We start from the raw sequence: 17,143 nt of genomic DNA on the forward strand, positions 1-17,143 counted from the left end.
TTGACGGCACTTTGAACAGTGGACGTTACATTTCAGATGTGTTACGACACTTGGTCCTACCCTTCATTCGATCCCTGCGAAACCCTACATTTCAGCAGGATAATGCACGACCTCATGTTGCAGATATGTACGGGCCTTTCTGAATACAGAAAATGTTTGACTGCTGCCCTGGCCAGCACATTCTCCAGGTCTCTCACCAATTCAAAACGTCTGGTCAATGGTGGCCGAGCAGCTGGCTTGTCACAATACGCCATTCACTACTCTTGATGAACTGTGGTACCGTGCTGAAGCTGCATGGGCAGCTGTACCTGCACACGCCATCCAAGCTCTGTTTGACTCAATGCCCAGGCCTATCAAGGCCGTTATTACGACCAGAGCAGGTTGTTCTGGGTACTGATTTCTCAGGATCTACGCACCCAAATTGGGTGAAAATGTAATAACATGACTGTTCTAGTATAATATATTTGTCCAGTGAATACCCGTTTATCATCTAAATTTCTTCTTGGTGTAGCAATTTTAATGGCCAGTCGTGTATATTCACAATCAACTTGCAGTTTAATTTTCCACATTTGTTTCGAATTATGTAAGGCTGCCATTGAAGGCTTCATATTGTATCCTAATAAGATGTGGCCAGTTAATTGAGAAGTATTTTTCCTAACCTGATGTAACAACATACACACTCCACTTACATTACATACTTAAAATGTAACAAGTGTCAACTTGACAGATTCATGTCGCGAACCATAAAGAATAGCCCACTTGAAATCAGACCTCGACTGTACGTCAGTACGTGGTACCCCAGTGTCAGTACGTCAGCGAGCCGCTTGTGATGACAAGTATGACAGGTAGTGCCGTTGACTGCCGTTGACAGGTCAGCCTGACGTGCCGACCAACTGCTCGGTGCTGAACCAGACGTCGCAGTCGGTGGTGGTGCGCTGCACGCCCGGCTTCGACGGCGGCCAGCCGCAGAGCTTCCTGCTGGAAGTGCTGGAGGCGGCCAACGGCCACCAGCTGTTCAACATGACGCAGCTGCGGCCGCACTTCGTCGTCGACGGGCTGGCCGCCGGGCAGCTGCTGCAGCTGCGCATCTCCGCCGTCAACGCCAAGGGCCGCAGCGACTCCGTCACCCTGGACGCGGCCACGCTGATGCCGCCAGAGATGCGAGCCAGTAAGTATCAGGGCGTAGCGGCTGGATGCTGCAGTAACGCCAGCTGTGTCAGCTCTGTGTTGCTTCTATGTGCTGTGAGTGTGTAACAAGAAGTAAATAGTGGTGCTTCACTGATGAGCCAAAACATTACGATCACCTGTGACTCCGAAGGCTTTCCCGTCGTAATAATTGATAATATTCTTCTAGGGTGTGCAGCCGGATCATAACGTCATCTTGACACAAACCCGATGTCAAGATGATGCTATGATCCGGCTGCACACCCGAGAAGAATATTATTATGAGCACCTGCTTAATAGCTTTTTGTCCGTCTTGGGAAGGAAATTCATCTGCGTATCAGTGTTCCAGCAGTTTATTGGTAACTTTTTAGAGGAATGTGTGATTGGACGTCTACGCACAGGTCTTGTAATTCGCGTATATAACTCGTCACTAGTTTGTGTACACGGTGATGGCGCCCGAAAACGACCCAGATGTTTTCAGTAGGATTCACATCAGACGAATTTGGTCGCCAAGACATCAACGTGAGTTGACGATAATGGCCCCCCAACCACTGTAGCACGGTTCTGACTTCGAGACGCGGACTGTTATACTGTTGAGAGATGACATCGGTGAGGGGAACAACTTGTTGTTGAGTTGGAGCCGGCTGTAAAGAGCAAGGATCATCGGAACTACTGATAGTAAGTCACCAGACGATGCCAGCCTAGAGTGAAAGTGCGATTCCTTCAGACCTTGCTGCCAAATAGATTGTTTAAGAGCCTTAAACGTCGCAGCGCGTCAGCAGTCGTCGGTTAATATATTAAAAAACTAAAAACCCGCCTCGATTGCGAAAAATGCACCTAGTGTTAAGTGTTAACCCAGGTTTCGGCATAATAAATACACCTTCTTCAGAACAACAATAAAACCCACAATTGCCCAAGAAGACCTTTGTCAATGATTAAAAGAACACCATAGTTATACATTTATAAACGAAAAAGAAAAGGAAAACACTAACGGTACGTAAGTACAAAGTCAAAACCACTACTTAACTTAATGGTGTACGCTCCACCTCACACTGGCCTGTGTTCGATGGGCCATGACCCGCCATAACGTTTATAAATGTATAACTATGGTGCTCTTTTAATCATTGACAAAGGTCTTCTTAGGCACTTGTGGGTTTTATTGTTGTTCTGAAGAAGGTATAGTTATCTACCCCGAAACCTGGGTTAACACTTAACACTAGGTGCTTTTTTCGCAGTCGAGGCGGGTTTTTAGTTTTTTAATAAATAGACTGTTTTCGTCGGGTTATGTGTGCTAAAACAGAACCAAGAGAGAACAGCTAAGCATACAATTTAGCTGCACTTCGAGGAAGCAACTTCGCTCGTGCAACATAACTACTCTGCCGTCCGGCCCGACAAGAATACAGAAAGTACGTCGACGAGAAGTGACTTAGTTTTATAGCTTGGGCATGGTAGTAATACATTGGTTAATTTCACAACAGTAGTTGTATCATTGCTGTTAAGCCTTTCTCGCTCTCTCTCTATCTATCTATATATCTATATCTTGTTGGCTTGTTGTCTAATTATCTTCTTTCAAATGAATTTCTTTTTGTGCTATAGTATCACAAATATGGAGGAAATTCTTCAGCCAAGGTTTCGCTTTCAGTGGGACTTAGTGGCAGTTGGAGAATACCTGCTACAAGAAAACCTTAGATAATGGAGCTTGTGTTTACTATTTGACCCTATCCATGACAATATAGGGTAATGTGTTCAAACTCTCTGTTTCTTCAATTAGTGATTCAACAACCATATGGACTAACAAGGCACCGATGTCTCAAGTTACCCAGAGTGTTCCGAAATTCGTGGTTTTTATATCGATTTTTGTCAACAGTTAACTGTAAAAGTAGCTCTAATACATAAGTTTGTAGTTCGTACTCTAAATCCAGAAATGATAGGAAGGTCCTGCCTGTGTTGCTTCAAACGTTCTCAGTTAGGGGGGAGATCCGACGTCACTGCTGGGCAAGGTAGGGTTTCCAATCACGAAGGCAAGCAGTAAAAAGTGTTACCGCATGCGGGTGAGCATTATCCTGCTAAAATGATGTAAAGCTCAGGAAGGTTGATATGAAGTGCAACAGAACGGGTATGAGAATATCTTCAGCGTACTGCTGTGCTATAAGGGTGCCGCAGTTGACAGCCAAAGGGTTGCTGCTATGAAAAGACATGGCATCCCAGGCCATCACTATTGTTTGTTGTGCCATGTGGCAGGCGGTAGTCAGGGTGAGTATCCCACCACTGTCCACACGTATATTCACTGGTCATTGAGGATCAATTCAAAGCGGAACTCATTTCTACAGACAATCCTACACCAGTGACGAGATTCCAGGAGTAAGACTTGTCTGAAGACGTCCCGGACAGCGGTGGGGTACAAACCTGACTATAGTCTGCCAGACGATGTAACGCACCAATTGGACAGAATTTCGTATGATATCCCTCAGAAGGGCATTCAAAAACTGCACCAGTCAATCAATGCCAAGCCAAATAATTGCTTGCAAAAGAATCAGAGATGGAGCAACTTGTTGACTAGGTCACATTGTTAACTCTCTCACCAAAATAATTCATCCACATTTGTTTATCCGTACATGTAGATCTCCTAATTTACGTCCCATTCCGGTTATTCCTTTTTTGTTCGTCTTTTTTTCATATTGTAACTGATTTGCCGGTATACAGAGTACGCAATTTAGTGCCCAGTGCACTAAAATGTCTGGCAGTAACAACGAGAGTAGTCTTGATGTCGTATTGGGCTTTAATCATAGGGTCGGGTCTCTCATTCCTTGCAGGTTCAGCTCTATCAGAATTCATAAAATTTAGTGACGGACGAGTGTGGTGTACCGTCTTTCGACAACGTAAACCAAAGGTTTTGAATCAATCTAGAGAACGTGCTGTATCGAAGTAGTACAGCAAGGACAAAAACGAATCTTGCATCATTTTATTGAAAGATAATGATATTTTCATTCTCGTTAGGACCGACACAGACCGGTATTACCAAAGCCATAAAGAAAGCCATACTGGGACTCGTTCGAAAAGACGACATGGCACCATTTCTGAGTTCTGCTCTGTCACTGGGTACGCTACCAGCGACAGATTCCCTCGTGTGAACATTCGACAAAGACCTGTAGTACCCGCTTCTTGGACGACGATTGTCCTGTAGCGCGTTTTTCTGGGGACGGGATCTGTGATTCCCTGTCAAACAAGGATGATGAACTACATGGCTCGACACTTGTTCAGTATCACTATCACTTGTTAAACACATATCGTCATCGTTACGTCTTCATTTACAATGTCCGCCCAGTCGGGCGTGTACGACACCACACATGCGACAGACTTATCTCGCAGAAACGCTAATATTTCATCTGCCCCTTCTTTCTCACTCTGCGAAATTGCCTGGGCTCCTTTGTGAAGGAAATGTCAACTTCAGGCACTGTTGTAGATAAAACACAATGTTTACTTTGTTTATCGTTGCCGTGGCTCTCTCTCTCTGAGCACTATGGGACTTAACATCTATGGTCATCAGTCCCATAGAACTTAGAACTACTTAAACCTAACTAACCTAAGGACATCACACAACACCCAGTCATCACGAGGCAGAGAAAATCCCTGACCCCGCCGGGAATCGAACCCGGGAACCCGAGCGCGGGAAGCGAGAACGCAACCGCTGCCGTGGCTCTGCTTTGTATCAGCACCACTAGCATTGTAGCTCTGTTGTGAGATATTCGTCGACTACGCATTTCAACTACGCTCAATAGCTTCACGACGTGCTCACCATTGGACATCTCGAGTTCCACCCCCTGTTGCCATTAGCAGCCAATACTGTGGTCGCATAGTTGACAATATGTGGGGCGTCGAAAGCTGTATACATCATTGGCCTTTCGTGACCTCGCACTTATGGTGTTCCTTGTTAGTGTGTGACAACTTTCATTAGAAATGCTGGCGTACGTAGGAAGCAACTTTTGAGACATTATCAGCAGTACCGATTTAGGAGCATGTCTGTGTTCATCCTAGAATGAGATTTTCAGTCTGCAGCGCAGTGTGCGCTGATATGAAACTTCCTGGCAGATTAAAACTGTGTGCCATGCCGAGACTCGAACTCGGGACCTTTGCCTTTCCCGGGCAAGTGCTCTAAGATCTGAGCTACCGAAGCACGAATAACGCCCCGTCCTCACAGCTTTACTTCTGCCAGTACCTCGTCTCCTACCTTCCAAACTTTACAGAAGCTCTCCTGCGAATCTTGCAGAACTAGCATTCCCGAAAGATATATCCCCCAGGCTGTGGCTAAGCCATGTCTCCGCAATATCCTTTCTTTCGGGAGTGCTAGTTCTGCTAGGATTGCAGGAGAGCTTCTGTAAAGTTTGGAAGGTAGGAGACGAAGCACTGGGAGAAGTAAAGCTGCGAGGACGGGGCGTGAGTCGTGCTTGGGTAGCTCAGATGTTAGAGCACTTGCCCGAGCGAGGCTAAGGTCCGAGTTCGAGCCTCGTCCCGGCACACAGTTTTAATGTACCAGGAAGCTTGTGTTCATCCTAGTCGCCAGTGTCACGGGACGAGCTGCAACACCTCCGGTTCAAATGGCTCTGAGCACTATGGGAGTCAACTGCTGAGGTCATTAGTCCCCTAGAAATTACAACTAGTTAAACCTAACGAACCTAAGGACATCACAAACATCCATGCCCGAGGCAGGATTCGAACCTGCGACCGGAGCGGTCTTGCGGTTCCAGACTGCAGCGCCTTTAACCGCACGGCCACTTCGGCCGGCCAACACCTCCGGGATCAGTAGTGTTCTCAGATGGGCAAACGATTACTGGACCTGTTCCTAGATGTTGTTGTATCTGGTATCGATGTTGCTGTATGTTAACTTTTCTCAGTGCTTCTAGTACGTAACGCTAGTCGTTTGGTTGCACAGTCACCGAAATGCTTGTAGTTTCGCTTGTCGTACTACAGTGACAGCAGCTGTTTGAAATGAGTTGTTCCATATTTATGTCTGTGTGACAACCCGTCCAGTCCCAGTGGCAATTAGTTGACCAGAGAGTGACTGAGACGCCGCCCGCCTCAGGTGGAGTGCCGCTGTCGCTGGACCTGCCCACGGCGGTGGGGGCGCTTCTGGGCCTGGTGTCGGCGCTGCTGCTGCTCGCCGTGGCCGCCGTGGCGTGGCTGCTGCACCGCAGGCGGCGGCGCCGGCGTCGCGACGGCTCCCCACCCGCCGCCGAGCTGGCGCTCAAGAAGAAGGCCGCCGCCGCCGCCGCAGCCGCCGCCGCCGCCGCGGAGCTGTCCGACAAGGACGACCGCAACCCCGACGTCGTGCCCTCCTACTGCGACGACTGTGAGTACACTCTAGCTTCATTAACTTAACTTGAAGGGTGAATGCCATGTAAAGACTTTTACATGTTTCTTCCAAAAAATTGACCGAGTTTGATTTTTATTTCATCTGTCTATCTTCAGCTAGACGTATATAGATGATATGGTTGGGAGCAGGATACAGGGGCTGCTGGAGTAGAAGGCTGAGCAACAAATTGAGGATAGAATACAAAATTTATTACGCAAGAAAATTCATGCAGGGTACTGGTAACATCATATCAACATATAACTTGTTCAATTTAAATCTACATGAGCTGATTTAACATGAATCATCAACAAGCTATCTAATATCAAACAATCTGCAAATATGAGATTCAAACCTTTGCCAAAATTTTAATGCTTGTAAAATGTCATTACAAAACACGGAAAATTACCAAACTGGTCAGTGTATTTTAAGTCTTACAAAATCTATTGGGCACAATGGCTTATAGGAAATAATATCACAGACGTATAGTAATATCTGCCCACTACAGTACTGTCTTACGTGACCTTGTGTGCCACAATGACTCACAGGACCAACTCATATAGTTAAATGGTAAATATTACCCACAATGGATCTTGCGTTATAATCTTACGTAGCACACCGATTTACTAAGACAATGCAATTAATTCCAAATACAGTCTGGTCCAGAATAACGAGTGCCCTACCTCTGATTAAACTACTCAGAATCAGTAATGAACTGTTTTACAAGTCAAGCACATTCAGTTCAGACAAATTAACGAGACAGTGCCTCCATTAGAATTTTACCACAGCAATCCATCGATAGTCGAAAAGGATTGATAACAAGTTACCGCACTGTTGGCGGTTGGCACTAAACCCCTGGCGTGCAGTAGATGTGTGGGCCAGAAACCCCTTTGCAACAGGAGCCGTTAACAACGGTACCCACAGGATTCTTTCTAAAACCATACCGTCAAATGATGTCAAAGGGGTTTCCAAAACAGTTTAACACTGAACAATAGTGAGTAAGAAATGGTTCAAATGACTCTGAGCACTATGGGACTTAACTTCTAAGCCCATCAGTCCCCTAGAGCTTAGAACTACTTAAACCTAACTAACCTAAGGACATCACACACATCCATGCCCGAGACAGCCCGGGACCGTAGCGGTCGCGCGGTTTCAAATTGTAGCGCCTAGATCCGCTCGGCCACTTCGGCCGGCAGTGGGTAAGAGAAAAGGACAAAAAAAAATACACGGCTCTTACAGTTAGCCTTGAATTATTCCTAGCTGTGGTTAAGATTGAATTAATTTTAATCGAACAGGTAAACAGTGGTGTCACAGTAGACTTAAAAATTACTTGACTAGCGTGACAATTTGAGCGTCCCTTAACTGACATAAGTTCAGTAACAAACTGAAATGCAATTTAAAGACACCCAAGTAAGGGTAGTGTGAAACACTTCATCAACAATTTAAACGAACACGCCCACAGAGGCACTACAGTTCACACGTAAATCAACCAGGGTACAAGTCAGTATTTCGACACCTGACGTGGGAACACTCACTGCTCAGCAACGCAAGAACGCGACAGAAAGAAGTCTTGCTGTAACTCCACCAGATGAAGATGCACCAAACTAACAGCCCACCTTTAACAATATTAATCCTAATGCCGCTAATAAGGAAATGGCCAGAATAGCACCAGCCCGTAGCTACATCGTGAAGAAGGTTGAACTCGTAAACAAAAAGAACGACAGCGAGTCACTGCAGCACCTCCAGTTCCGCTGCTCGGCCGGCCCAATTCAACTGCCACACTCACACCACTTGCCGACGTGACTTCGCGATCTTCCGGCGTCCCTCCGCTCAAGCCCGAGACTCCTTTTCGGCTTCCCGCACGGAACCCCAGAGGGCACACCAAACCGCGCACCGCAAAGCGAATCGAAAGAGATCGAACACACTACACCAGAACAATCAAATCGCAGGAGCACACGGCACAATAAATTTAAATGCCGCCCTCCCCGTCGTTTCTAGCCTGGACGTCCTGAATGTCTTGTCAAATGGTAGGACTATCACTGTAGGACGCTACTACAACACCCTCGACAAATTCAGGTCCCCTTTTCACCGAATGAGACCAAGGCCTTTGAGTGAAGGTGTTGCGCTCTTAGACGACAACCCAAAAACCACACACTGCAATGCTCGCTCAGGATCAGATTCGTCGCTTCGGATGACAGGGATTGGATCACCCTGCCTACAGCCCCGATCTTGATGTATCGCACTTTCATCGAAAGCTTCACCCTCAGGACATAACTTCCAAACCAATGCTGCGGTGGAGTAGGCTGTACGACACTTTCTTGCGGCACAGGGCACCGCGTACTACCACAGTGATATTTTCAATCTTATTCCACGCTACGACAAATGTCTCAATGCCTGCAATGTATGTCGAAAAATAGTGCAAGGTGTGTAGTTCTTGATGACATTGTGTACTTGATTTTGGCAATGTAGTTTCGTGAGAAAAACAAGAATGAAACATGCTTTCGGAACGTCCCTCGCATATATATGTTTGGGTTAATCTAAGGAACTGCTGTAGGGATTATTATAGGAATTTCACTGATAGCTATACTGATTCATGAGGTAGAGTTGTATACGTAATTTATAATTATATCGTACAAGCTGGCTGAACTATGATGAATGAAAGTTCCCTGCCGCTGTGGAAACGTTCCCATTGACATCTAGGGATGAACAGGAGGTAGGCGTACGGCCACCTGACTGCTAGCATGAGAAAGCATTGCTGATCTACACCCCCCACCCCCACCTCCCAATTTCCATGGAATGTTGTCTAACCGTGGACATGTTTGAGGCCAACTGTGTGAGTTACCATTACCGGGAGTCCGGCACAAGCACCTGCCGTCATTCGAAACGACCTGTGATGCAGGAGTATCTATTACCAAGTTAAAAAGAAGAGATTTTTTTGTACTTACAAGGGAAGTTCCCCATGCACCCTCCTCAGATACTGTCGTAAGATGGCCCAGTAGACCGACCGTCAAAAACTGGTCACAGATCGGGCATGAAAACAGGAAGGAGGTGTACTGAACCGTGAAAACAAAAGCAAAATAGACAAATCGAATGGTCCAATTTGAAGATTTGCAACATCGAGTGAAGTCGAATATCTACGGTGTCGTGGTTGTGTGGTCAAGCTGTTGCACTACGGACGGGGAAATCGATGTCCAAATCTCCCTCGTGCTCCACACATCTCTTCCCACAAAATTATGAACTGTCCTGCCGGTCATTGGCGTGTCTGTTCGTTGTATTCAGATCTGTGTGCGTCGTGGTGCAACGTCCGTTTGCAACAGCGATGTGTAAGGAAGGGACCTCCAGAAGCAAGTAACCCCTACTCGTTCTAGAGAAGTACCACACGTTATGACTCTAGCGTCCGGTTTTGCAAGTTCTTTTCTCTTGCATTCCTTTGTTGCAACATGGTTTACACCAGTTTATTTGTTCTTTTCATTTCTGTAAGACGTCTAGGCAGCATCTCACCTGCTCTCACTATTTATACCATTTACTTGCCACGGTAATATATTGTTACCATATGACAAAGGTTGAAAAAACCGCTTCAGTTGTAAATTATTTTATTTTCACTTGACCGGTTTCGGACTGTTATCAGCCCATCCTCAGGTGTCGTAGCTGTGCTGTGGTCCCCGAGCGCCGCGTGTACCAGGCGCGGTGTGCTGCCGATGAGCGCAGAACGGAATATGACTCATATTCTATAACCAATGAACAGTATGACAGTTTCCAAGACCACAGAAAGAGAACAGACACGTCAAATGTCCGGGCGGAAAGTTGATAATTTTGTGCGAAAATAGTGGGGTGCGAGGGAAGTTTGAACAGGGATCTCCCCCTTTGCAGTCCAGCACCAGGACCACGCAACCACGACGTCGAGGTTCTTGTAATTTGCTCGATGTTGCACATCCTAAGCTTAGACCTTTAACTGTTTCTATTTTGTTCTTCATTTGTCATTTCAGTACACCTTCACCCTGATTTCATGTGTGACCTGTGTTCAGTTTCTGACGGACTATTCACTGGGTTATGTTATCACAAAATCTGAAGGTAGTGCGATGGGCAGTTTTCCATGTGAGCTAATGTTTAAAACTTGGGAAAGGAAATGTGGGAGAAGGTCACACAGAAAAGTTTGCTCGCTCGGGACTGCCACTGAACCTGGTCAATCGCCAAGTAATCTTGGCTCGCACCAGATTTCCTTGTAGTCAGGTGGATTCAGTGTACTAACGCTGCCAACAGGTAGTGGACAACTGGAAATAGCTCGCGATAAATAGGCGCTGCAGTCGGGTGGTAGCTCACAGCTCTAGTCATTGCCACAACATGTCTCTCCAAATGACGGTAAAATATGGGACACATAACACCCGATCCTGAGAATTTTCCTAGCGTGCACTGCCTGAGTGTCTGAAGTAGTGTGGAAGCAATTATGCTGAGTTACCAAATATTGTTCCCCGAATTTTAGTCGTAAATTTACGTAGTAGCCCGTGAACATAATTACCGCTATGGCAGACAAGTCAATCTGATTTTCCTACCTGTGGGAAGCTGTGAAAGGTCAATAATTTAATACCAATGATATGTAAAAAATCAAGTTATACATGAAAGTTTAGAAGTATCTGTATTATGAAACGGATAAGAGTGTCACTAAAATTGTGGTAATAAGTTGCGTATCAAAAGGCTTCTAGGGGCAACAAAAATCTGATTTGCATTATTTAATGAACTGAAGACCCTGGCTGTAAACAACTGGGACAGTTTATGAGAAACGTAATTATTGCGTGTAAGGCACTATAGATGATGTGCTTCACTAATATTAGTTCATAATTCCATGAAAAACTGATAAATGGCAGTCTATCTATAATTTCAGATTCTTGTCAGATCTTTGTCATGATGTATGCATGTAATCAGTGATAAGAGCCAAACTATGGGTGCCTTTAGAACCAAGGCGAACAGTGTTCGTTCCAAAAAGAAGAAATCCTGTTGATGAAAGATTTGTATTAATTCTGGGGTGTTGTGGGAAACTACCGCTTACATACGGATACGGAATCGTTTCCTGAACACAAAACCTCTCCAAAAGTTGTTTGTGATCCGGTGCAGCACGTAAACACTCTCACGACGTGCCTCTTACCATAGTTTACGTGAATTTACCCGACATCGCGACCGTAAAAAAGTTAACACCCGTCCTTAACATTGTTTATACTCTTCAGTAAGATGCTTGCTGAAATTAATGTTTTATTGTGTTGAATCGTAGATTACTTTTTCATGTTTATGTACTTTATTGTAGCAAAAGCTGTTAGACTAATCTTTATAGCAAACGCTATTAGCATCACAAACTGCAACAATTCGGATATTGTAAATTTGTGATTTTGAGAGATTTTGCGGTAATGTTTCATTAATTGGCTCTGCAAGTAAACAGCGGTAACTCAAAGGTAACCAATGTTCATTCTACTCAGTTTACAGGTAACAAATATTATGAACACACTGTCGAATTTTTAAGAATAAATTTTTTATGTGTAATTTACCGTTGTAAAACGATGTCGGTACTGCAGTTATACTTTATAAAAAAAATAAAAAAACGAAATCGTATTGTACGCGCTTGAAACATCTTCTTTAACAGATTTTAATCAAAGTTTACAATTCAAATTCTCAAATCAACCATTTTCTCCCTTACATTATTTACAGCAGTTGTCTTCAATTATTGCCTGAATTAAAAATATATATACATATAATACTTCTATAATCGACTGATAAAGAACTGGAATCTTACGTCAAAGTTTTGACACATAAGACAAGTAATAACATTATACGCAGTTTACGTATGTTGAAAAAGAGCAACTGACAACGCGCAAATTATCCAAAATATATTTACCAAATACTTTATAATGAGAGTACTTACTGATATACAACGAACCACAAACGTAATATCATACTTTTCCAAACTTTTTCTCCCTTATAGCCTCTCAAAACAGTGAAAGGAAAACAGTTTATCAGTCACTTAATGTATGTTGTTCGTGCGGTAAAACTTAAGCAACCGTCTTCATTATTTCTTTAATAGTTCTTCTATGCGATTCCTATTTTACAAACAGCATCCAAATACACTACGCCTGATCTGTAACTTGCCGTCTCCTTAGTGGCGAATGCGGGCAGCGGGAAGAGTGGAGTGGGTTTGCTAGGGGCAGAAGTGGGAAGCGGAGGGGAAAAAGTTCAGCCAATATGTGTTGTAAGTATCCAAAGTAGGTAACACAAAACTGTGTTTTGAGCTTCCACGAGCTCTAGAGAACCGACTTGCTATTGCAACCTAGAGCAGAAGGTAACATGTGCGACGGGCCAGATACGTAATTTTCCGCACGACTGCCAGGCTTACCAACTTCACTTGGTGGAGAACATGGCAACACCTGCCAATACAGAATATTGAGCACACTCTCACCATGGCTTATTAAACTGATAGTTCGGTAATATTCAGACCCAGCTGTCGGAACCTGCTTTCTTTGGATTTGTAATCATCACATGCTTTTCCTTTGACTGGCTCTCCCTAGGTTACCAGCTTTGAGGGCATATTTATCAGTACTCATTTTATATTTTTCAAAATAAGAATTAATGATATTGTCTCCATCTTTTGACATCCAGATAAAATAAACGCACACATAAATAGTTAATAAATACAACCAGACTTAAATCCTGCACAGTCAATCGAAAGTAAGTGCTATATAGGTGCTGCTGTCTCCTGTGGAGTAGATGGTACATATCGTGAGACGCATATTGATTAAACTCGGTGCCTCAGTTCATTGGGTGGGACCTTTCTCAGAAGTGTTCTGGCGTTGCCACGTGGCTAAACGCTGTCTAAAATGAGTTGGGCATGCACTAACAAAAGTTTGTCTTTCTATTATTTTCCTGAGAATTGAAAATATTGTGCCAAATTCATTTTTCTTTAATTTGTAAAACATCTTCATTGATCAAAGGTGGTGGAGAAGAGGACCAGTATTACCAGCACATTATTGTTGTGCCTCCCATGTGGCTGCCGGATTACCATTTATGTCCCTTGCACATCATGGTCAGATCGATAGTTACTTGATGGCAGAACGAATGAAGCACGAAGCTTCTAGCCACCATCTCTGTTGAACTTGTATTACTCTTATAAATCTCATTTGATTCCTGGACTTAACACTGTAATAATATCCCAGACCTTGTCAAAAATTCGGGTATAATTAAAATCCAAATGCTGGCCACTATCGTCCTGTAGTTCTACTGCCAGAGGTTACCTCATTTTACAAATGTGGGACCTTCGTGCTCCTTAATACCCCATTTTATTGTCCTCCCAGTTTCATTTACGTAACTTGACCACAAACACGTCACTTCGTACACATCCGCAGTGTGGAGGTGATCTAATGCCTCCACTGTAGATCGGAAAAACCTTTCTGTTTTGTACTGACGGGAAAATGAAATCTGTGTACCATTTTCTTCGAAGAATTTAGATGTGCACTCTGTTCCTCGTCCATGACTGTTATTCTTTCTTAGTGAGAAAGATATTCCTTCTTGTTCTAGTCTTAGTACAATGCCCTTCCTTCTGAACTTTTTAAAATTAAACACACCGGTATCCGAGAGATTTTTTGTTTCTTTCTTTCATTTTCTTTGTTTTTTGATTCTTGTTTTTTGTTTTTGAGCGGTGGAGACTCTTACAATAAAATGCCGTAAAGACGGAGCAAAATTAATGAAGTCTAAAATCTGCCATTTCTTTTAAGTGGACTCGTAAACAAGTTAAGAAATAACGGGTAGCCACTGTAAGGAAAACATATTAAGCATTAAAACAAATGAATAAATCTTCCGATATACATAATTCGATACCTTACGTATTAATTATTCCCTAATCAATTTTGTTGTGAGGTTGCAATGTTGCGCTTCTAAGCCCCAACTGAACTTTTCTCTGAAAAAAACCATTTGTCTTTTGGTCCCTAAGAGACGAGAACCTCTTTCAAGTAGTTAAGATACTAAATAATCAGTTAATCGAATCACGGAACACTCCTTATGATGGTTCATGAGTTTTGCTCTTATCAGTAATAACTAACGTATATCATGGAGTAAAAAAAGGGAAGTAAGCAAGTTTTTACTAGGTTCAGTGGGTAGTGCCTTTCTGTATCCATGATTTATTGAAGTTCACATAACTTTTTTGTCATCAGTCTTCTGACTGGTTTGATGGGACCCGTCAAAAACATCTCTCCTGCGCCAACGTCTTCGTCTCGGCGTAACAGTTGCAAACTATGTCCTCAATTATTTGCTGAACGTATTCCAATCTCTGTCGACCTGAACAATATTTATCGTCTACAGTTCCCTCGAGTGCCATGGAAGATGTTTCCTGATCTCTTAAATGATGTCCTACCATCCTGTGCCTTCTTCTAGTCAGCGTTTTCCATGTTTACCTTTCAGCACCAATTCTGCGGAGATCCTTCTCATTCCTTACTTTAACAGTCCACCTAATTTTACACATTATTCGACAGCGCTACATCTCCGATGCTTTGAGTCTCTTTTTTTCTGGTTTTCGCAGAGTTCATGTTACGGTGCCATACAGTGCTGTGCTCCAAATGTACATTCTCGGAATTTTTTCCTCAAGTTAAAGTCTATGTTTCATACTAGTACACGTTTCTTGGTCTGGAGTGCTGTTTTGGAAGTGCTGGGGTGTTTTTATGTTCTCCTTCCTCTGTTCAATATGGTTCAAATGGCTCTGAGCACTATGGGACTTAACATCTCAGATCATCAGTCCCCTAGAACTTAGAACTACTTAAACCTAACTAACCTAAGGACATCACACACATCCATGTCCGAGGCAGGATTCGAATCTGCGACCGTAGCGGTCGCGCGATTCCAGAATGAAGCGCCTAGAACCGCTCGGCCACCCGCGGCCGGCCTTGCTCTGTCCATCATGAGTTATTTTGCTGCCTAGGTAACACAATTCCTTAACTTAACCTACTTCGTGATCACCAATTTTGATGTTTAGTATGTGAGTTCTGTCTGTTCTCATTACTGCTACTTCTCATTACTTTCATCTTTCTTCGATTCATACTCAGTCCGTATTCAGTACTGATTAGACTGTCCATTCCATATAGCGGATCCTGTAATTGTTCCTCATTTTCACTGAGCATAGCAATGTCATCAGCGTATCTTATCACTGATATCGTTTCATTTAAATTTTAGTTCCACTCATGAACCTCTCTTTTATTTCCGTCACTCCTTCTTTGATGTATACACTGAACGGTAGTGACGAAAGACTACATCCCTGTCTTACACTCTTTTTAATAGAACCACTTCGTACTTGGTATTCCACTCTCATTATTCGCTCTTGATTCTTGTACATATTATATTTTACCCGTCTGTCCCTATAGCTTACCCCAATTTTTCTCAGAATTTAAAACATTTTACACCACTTCACATTGTCGAACGATTTCTCCAGGTCGATAGATTCTATGATCGTGTCTTAATTTTTATTCAGTCTGGTTTCTATTATTAACCGCAAATCCCGAATTGTCTCTCTTGTGTCTTTACCTCAATTAAAGCCAAACTGATCATCGTCTAACGAATCCTTAGTTTTCTTTTCCATTCTTCTATTTCTTATCAGAACCTTGGATGCACGAACAGTCAAGCTGATTGCGCTACAGTTCTCTTATTTGTCGTTTCTTGACATACTGTGGCCGTAAGTATGAGAGGCATGTAACGAGATTATTCATTTGCTCATATATAACGGCATAAACTCTGTGGCCTAGCAGCCACATCGTATCATTTGTTTCGATTTTGGGTTAGAATCTGAAATCTGTCGCAAAGACATTTTCGACAGCCACGTGTGCACTTGAGGATATGTTGATAAACGCAGCCATTCTTGTACAGTGTTCCCACACTACTGGGACATTACGACACAGGCAAAGATTTTCCCAGATGTCAAGGATATTACATTTTCTACTGTTTTCTGAAGTGAGTAGGTTTATGTCCGCAGGACGCTGATTAGTTGGGAAAGTATCATTTACCAATTTATAACACAGTGCAGAAGTGTCTGCTGTCAGGGATTGATTATTGATGTTCCCCTACCTGTTTCCAATTCGGGCTAGGAACTTGTGTACTGAGGGTCGACCTAGCAAGTCGACATATGGTCTTCGATCCGTCCTGTGTGTATCCGTAGCTATTTGAAGGACATCACTTCTGTTGAGGTATTACTCTTTAAGAAAGGACAGCTGATACGGGAATCAAGCTGCCGCTACAAGGGCTTGCTCGGATTTTGGCGGTAAATTCCAAATAGTGCAGCGTTGATTCATCCGGGTGGCTGGTCTGCATGGTGGCTATGGAGTGAACCAGTAGCGCCCCGGACTTACGTTTAAAATTGACAAGTTGCGAACCACAAAGAGCCTTCTGCAAAAAGACGGTCGCTGTTCTTACTTGAAGGATTCCGTGCTTCCACAGCAACCATATTAATTGTGAGGTTGATATAGCCATAGTTTCGGCATATTTAGCAATTGTGCAACATACGAAGCCTTAGAGAGGATGAAGATGTTTGTTAGGGTAAATTTTGTTGAATATCAATTCGCCGAGAGGCATGGTTTCTGCTGACACCCTCTATGGTAACGATGAGTTTCCGGCAGT

The 17,143-nt window shown here is 43.6% G+C and overlaps 1 protein-coding gene across 1 annotated transcript in view; it reads left to right on the forward strand.

Annotated features, from left to right (window-relative positions):
• Positions 1 to 731: 731 nt before the first annotated feature.
• LOC124796109 overlaps positions 732 to 17,143 on the forward strand; it is a 38,861-nt gene continuing 22,449 nt past the window's right edge. The window contains exons 1-4 of the mRNA XM_047260197.1: positions 732 to 786; positions 872 to 1,168; positions 6,245 to 6,352; positions 6,437 to 6,511. Coding sequence (XP_047116153.1) covers positions 732 to 786; positions 872 to 1,168; positions 6,245 to 6,352; positions 6,437 to 6,511 — 535 coding nt within the window. The remainder of the gene's footprint in view (positions 787 to 871; positions 1,169 to 6,244; positions 6,353 to 6,436; positions 6,512 to 17,143) is intronic.

This window comes from Schistocerca piceifrons, chromosome 4 (genome assembly GCF_021461385.2).
Source record: "Schistocerca piceifrons isolate TAMUIC-IGC-003096 chromosome 4, iqSchPice1.1, whole genome shotgun sequence".
NCBI lineage: Eukaryota > Metazoa > Arthropoda > Insecta > Orthoptera > Acrididae > Schistocerca > Schistocerca piceifrons.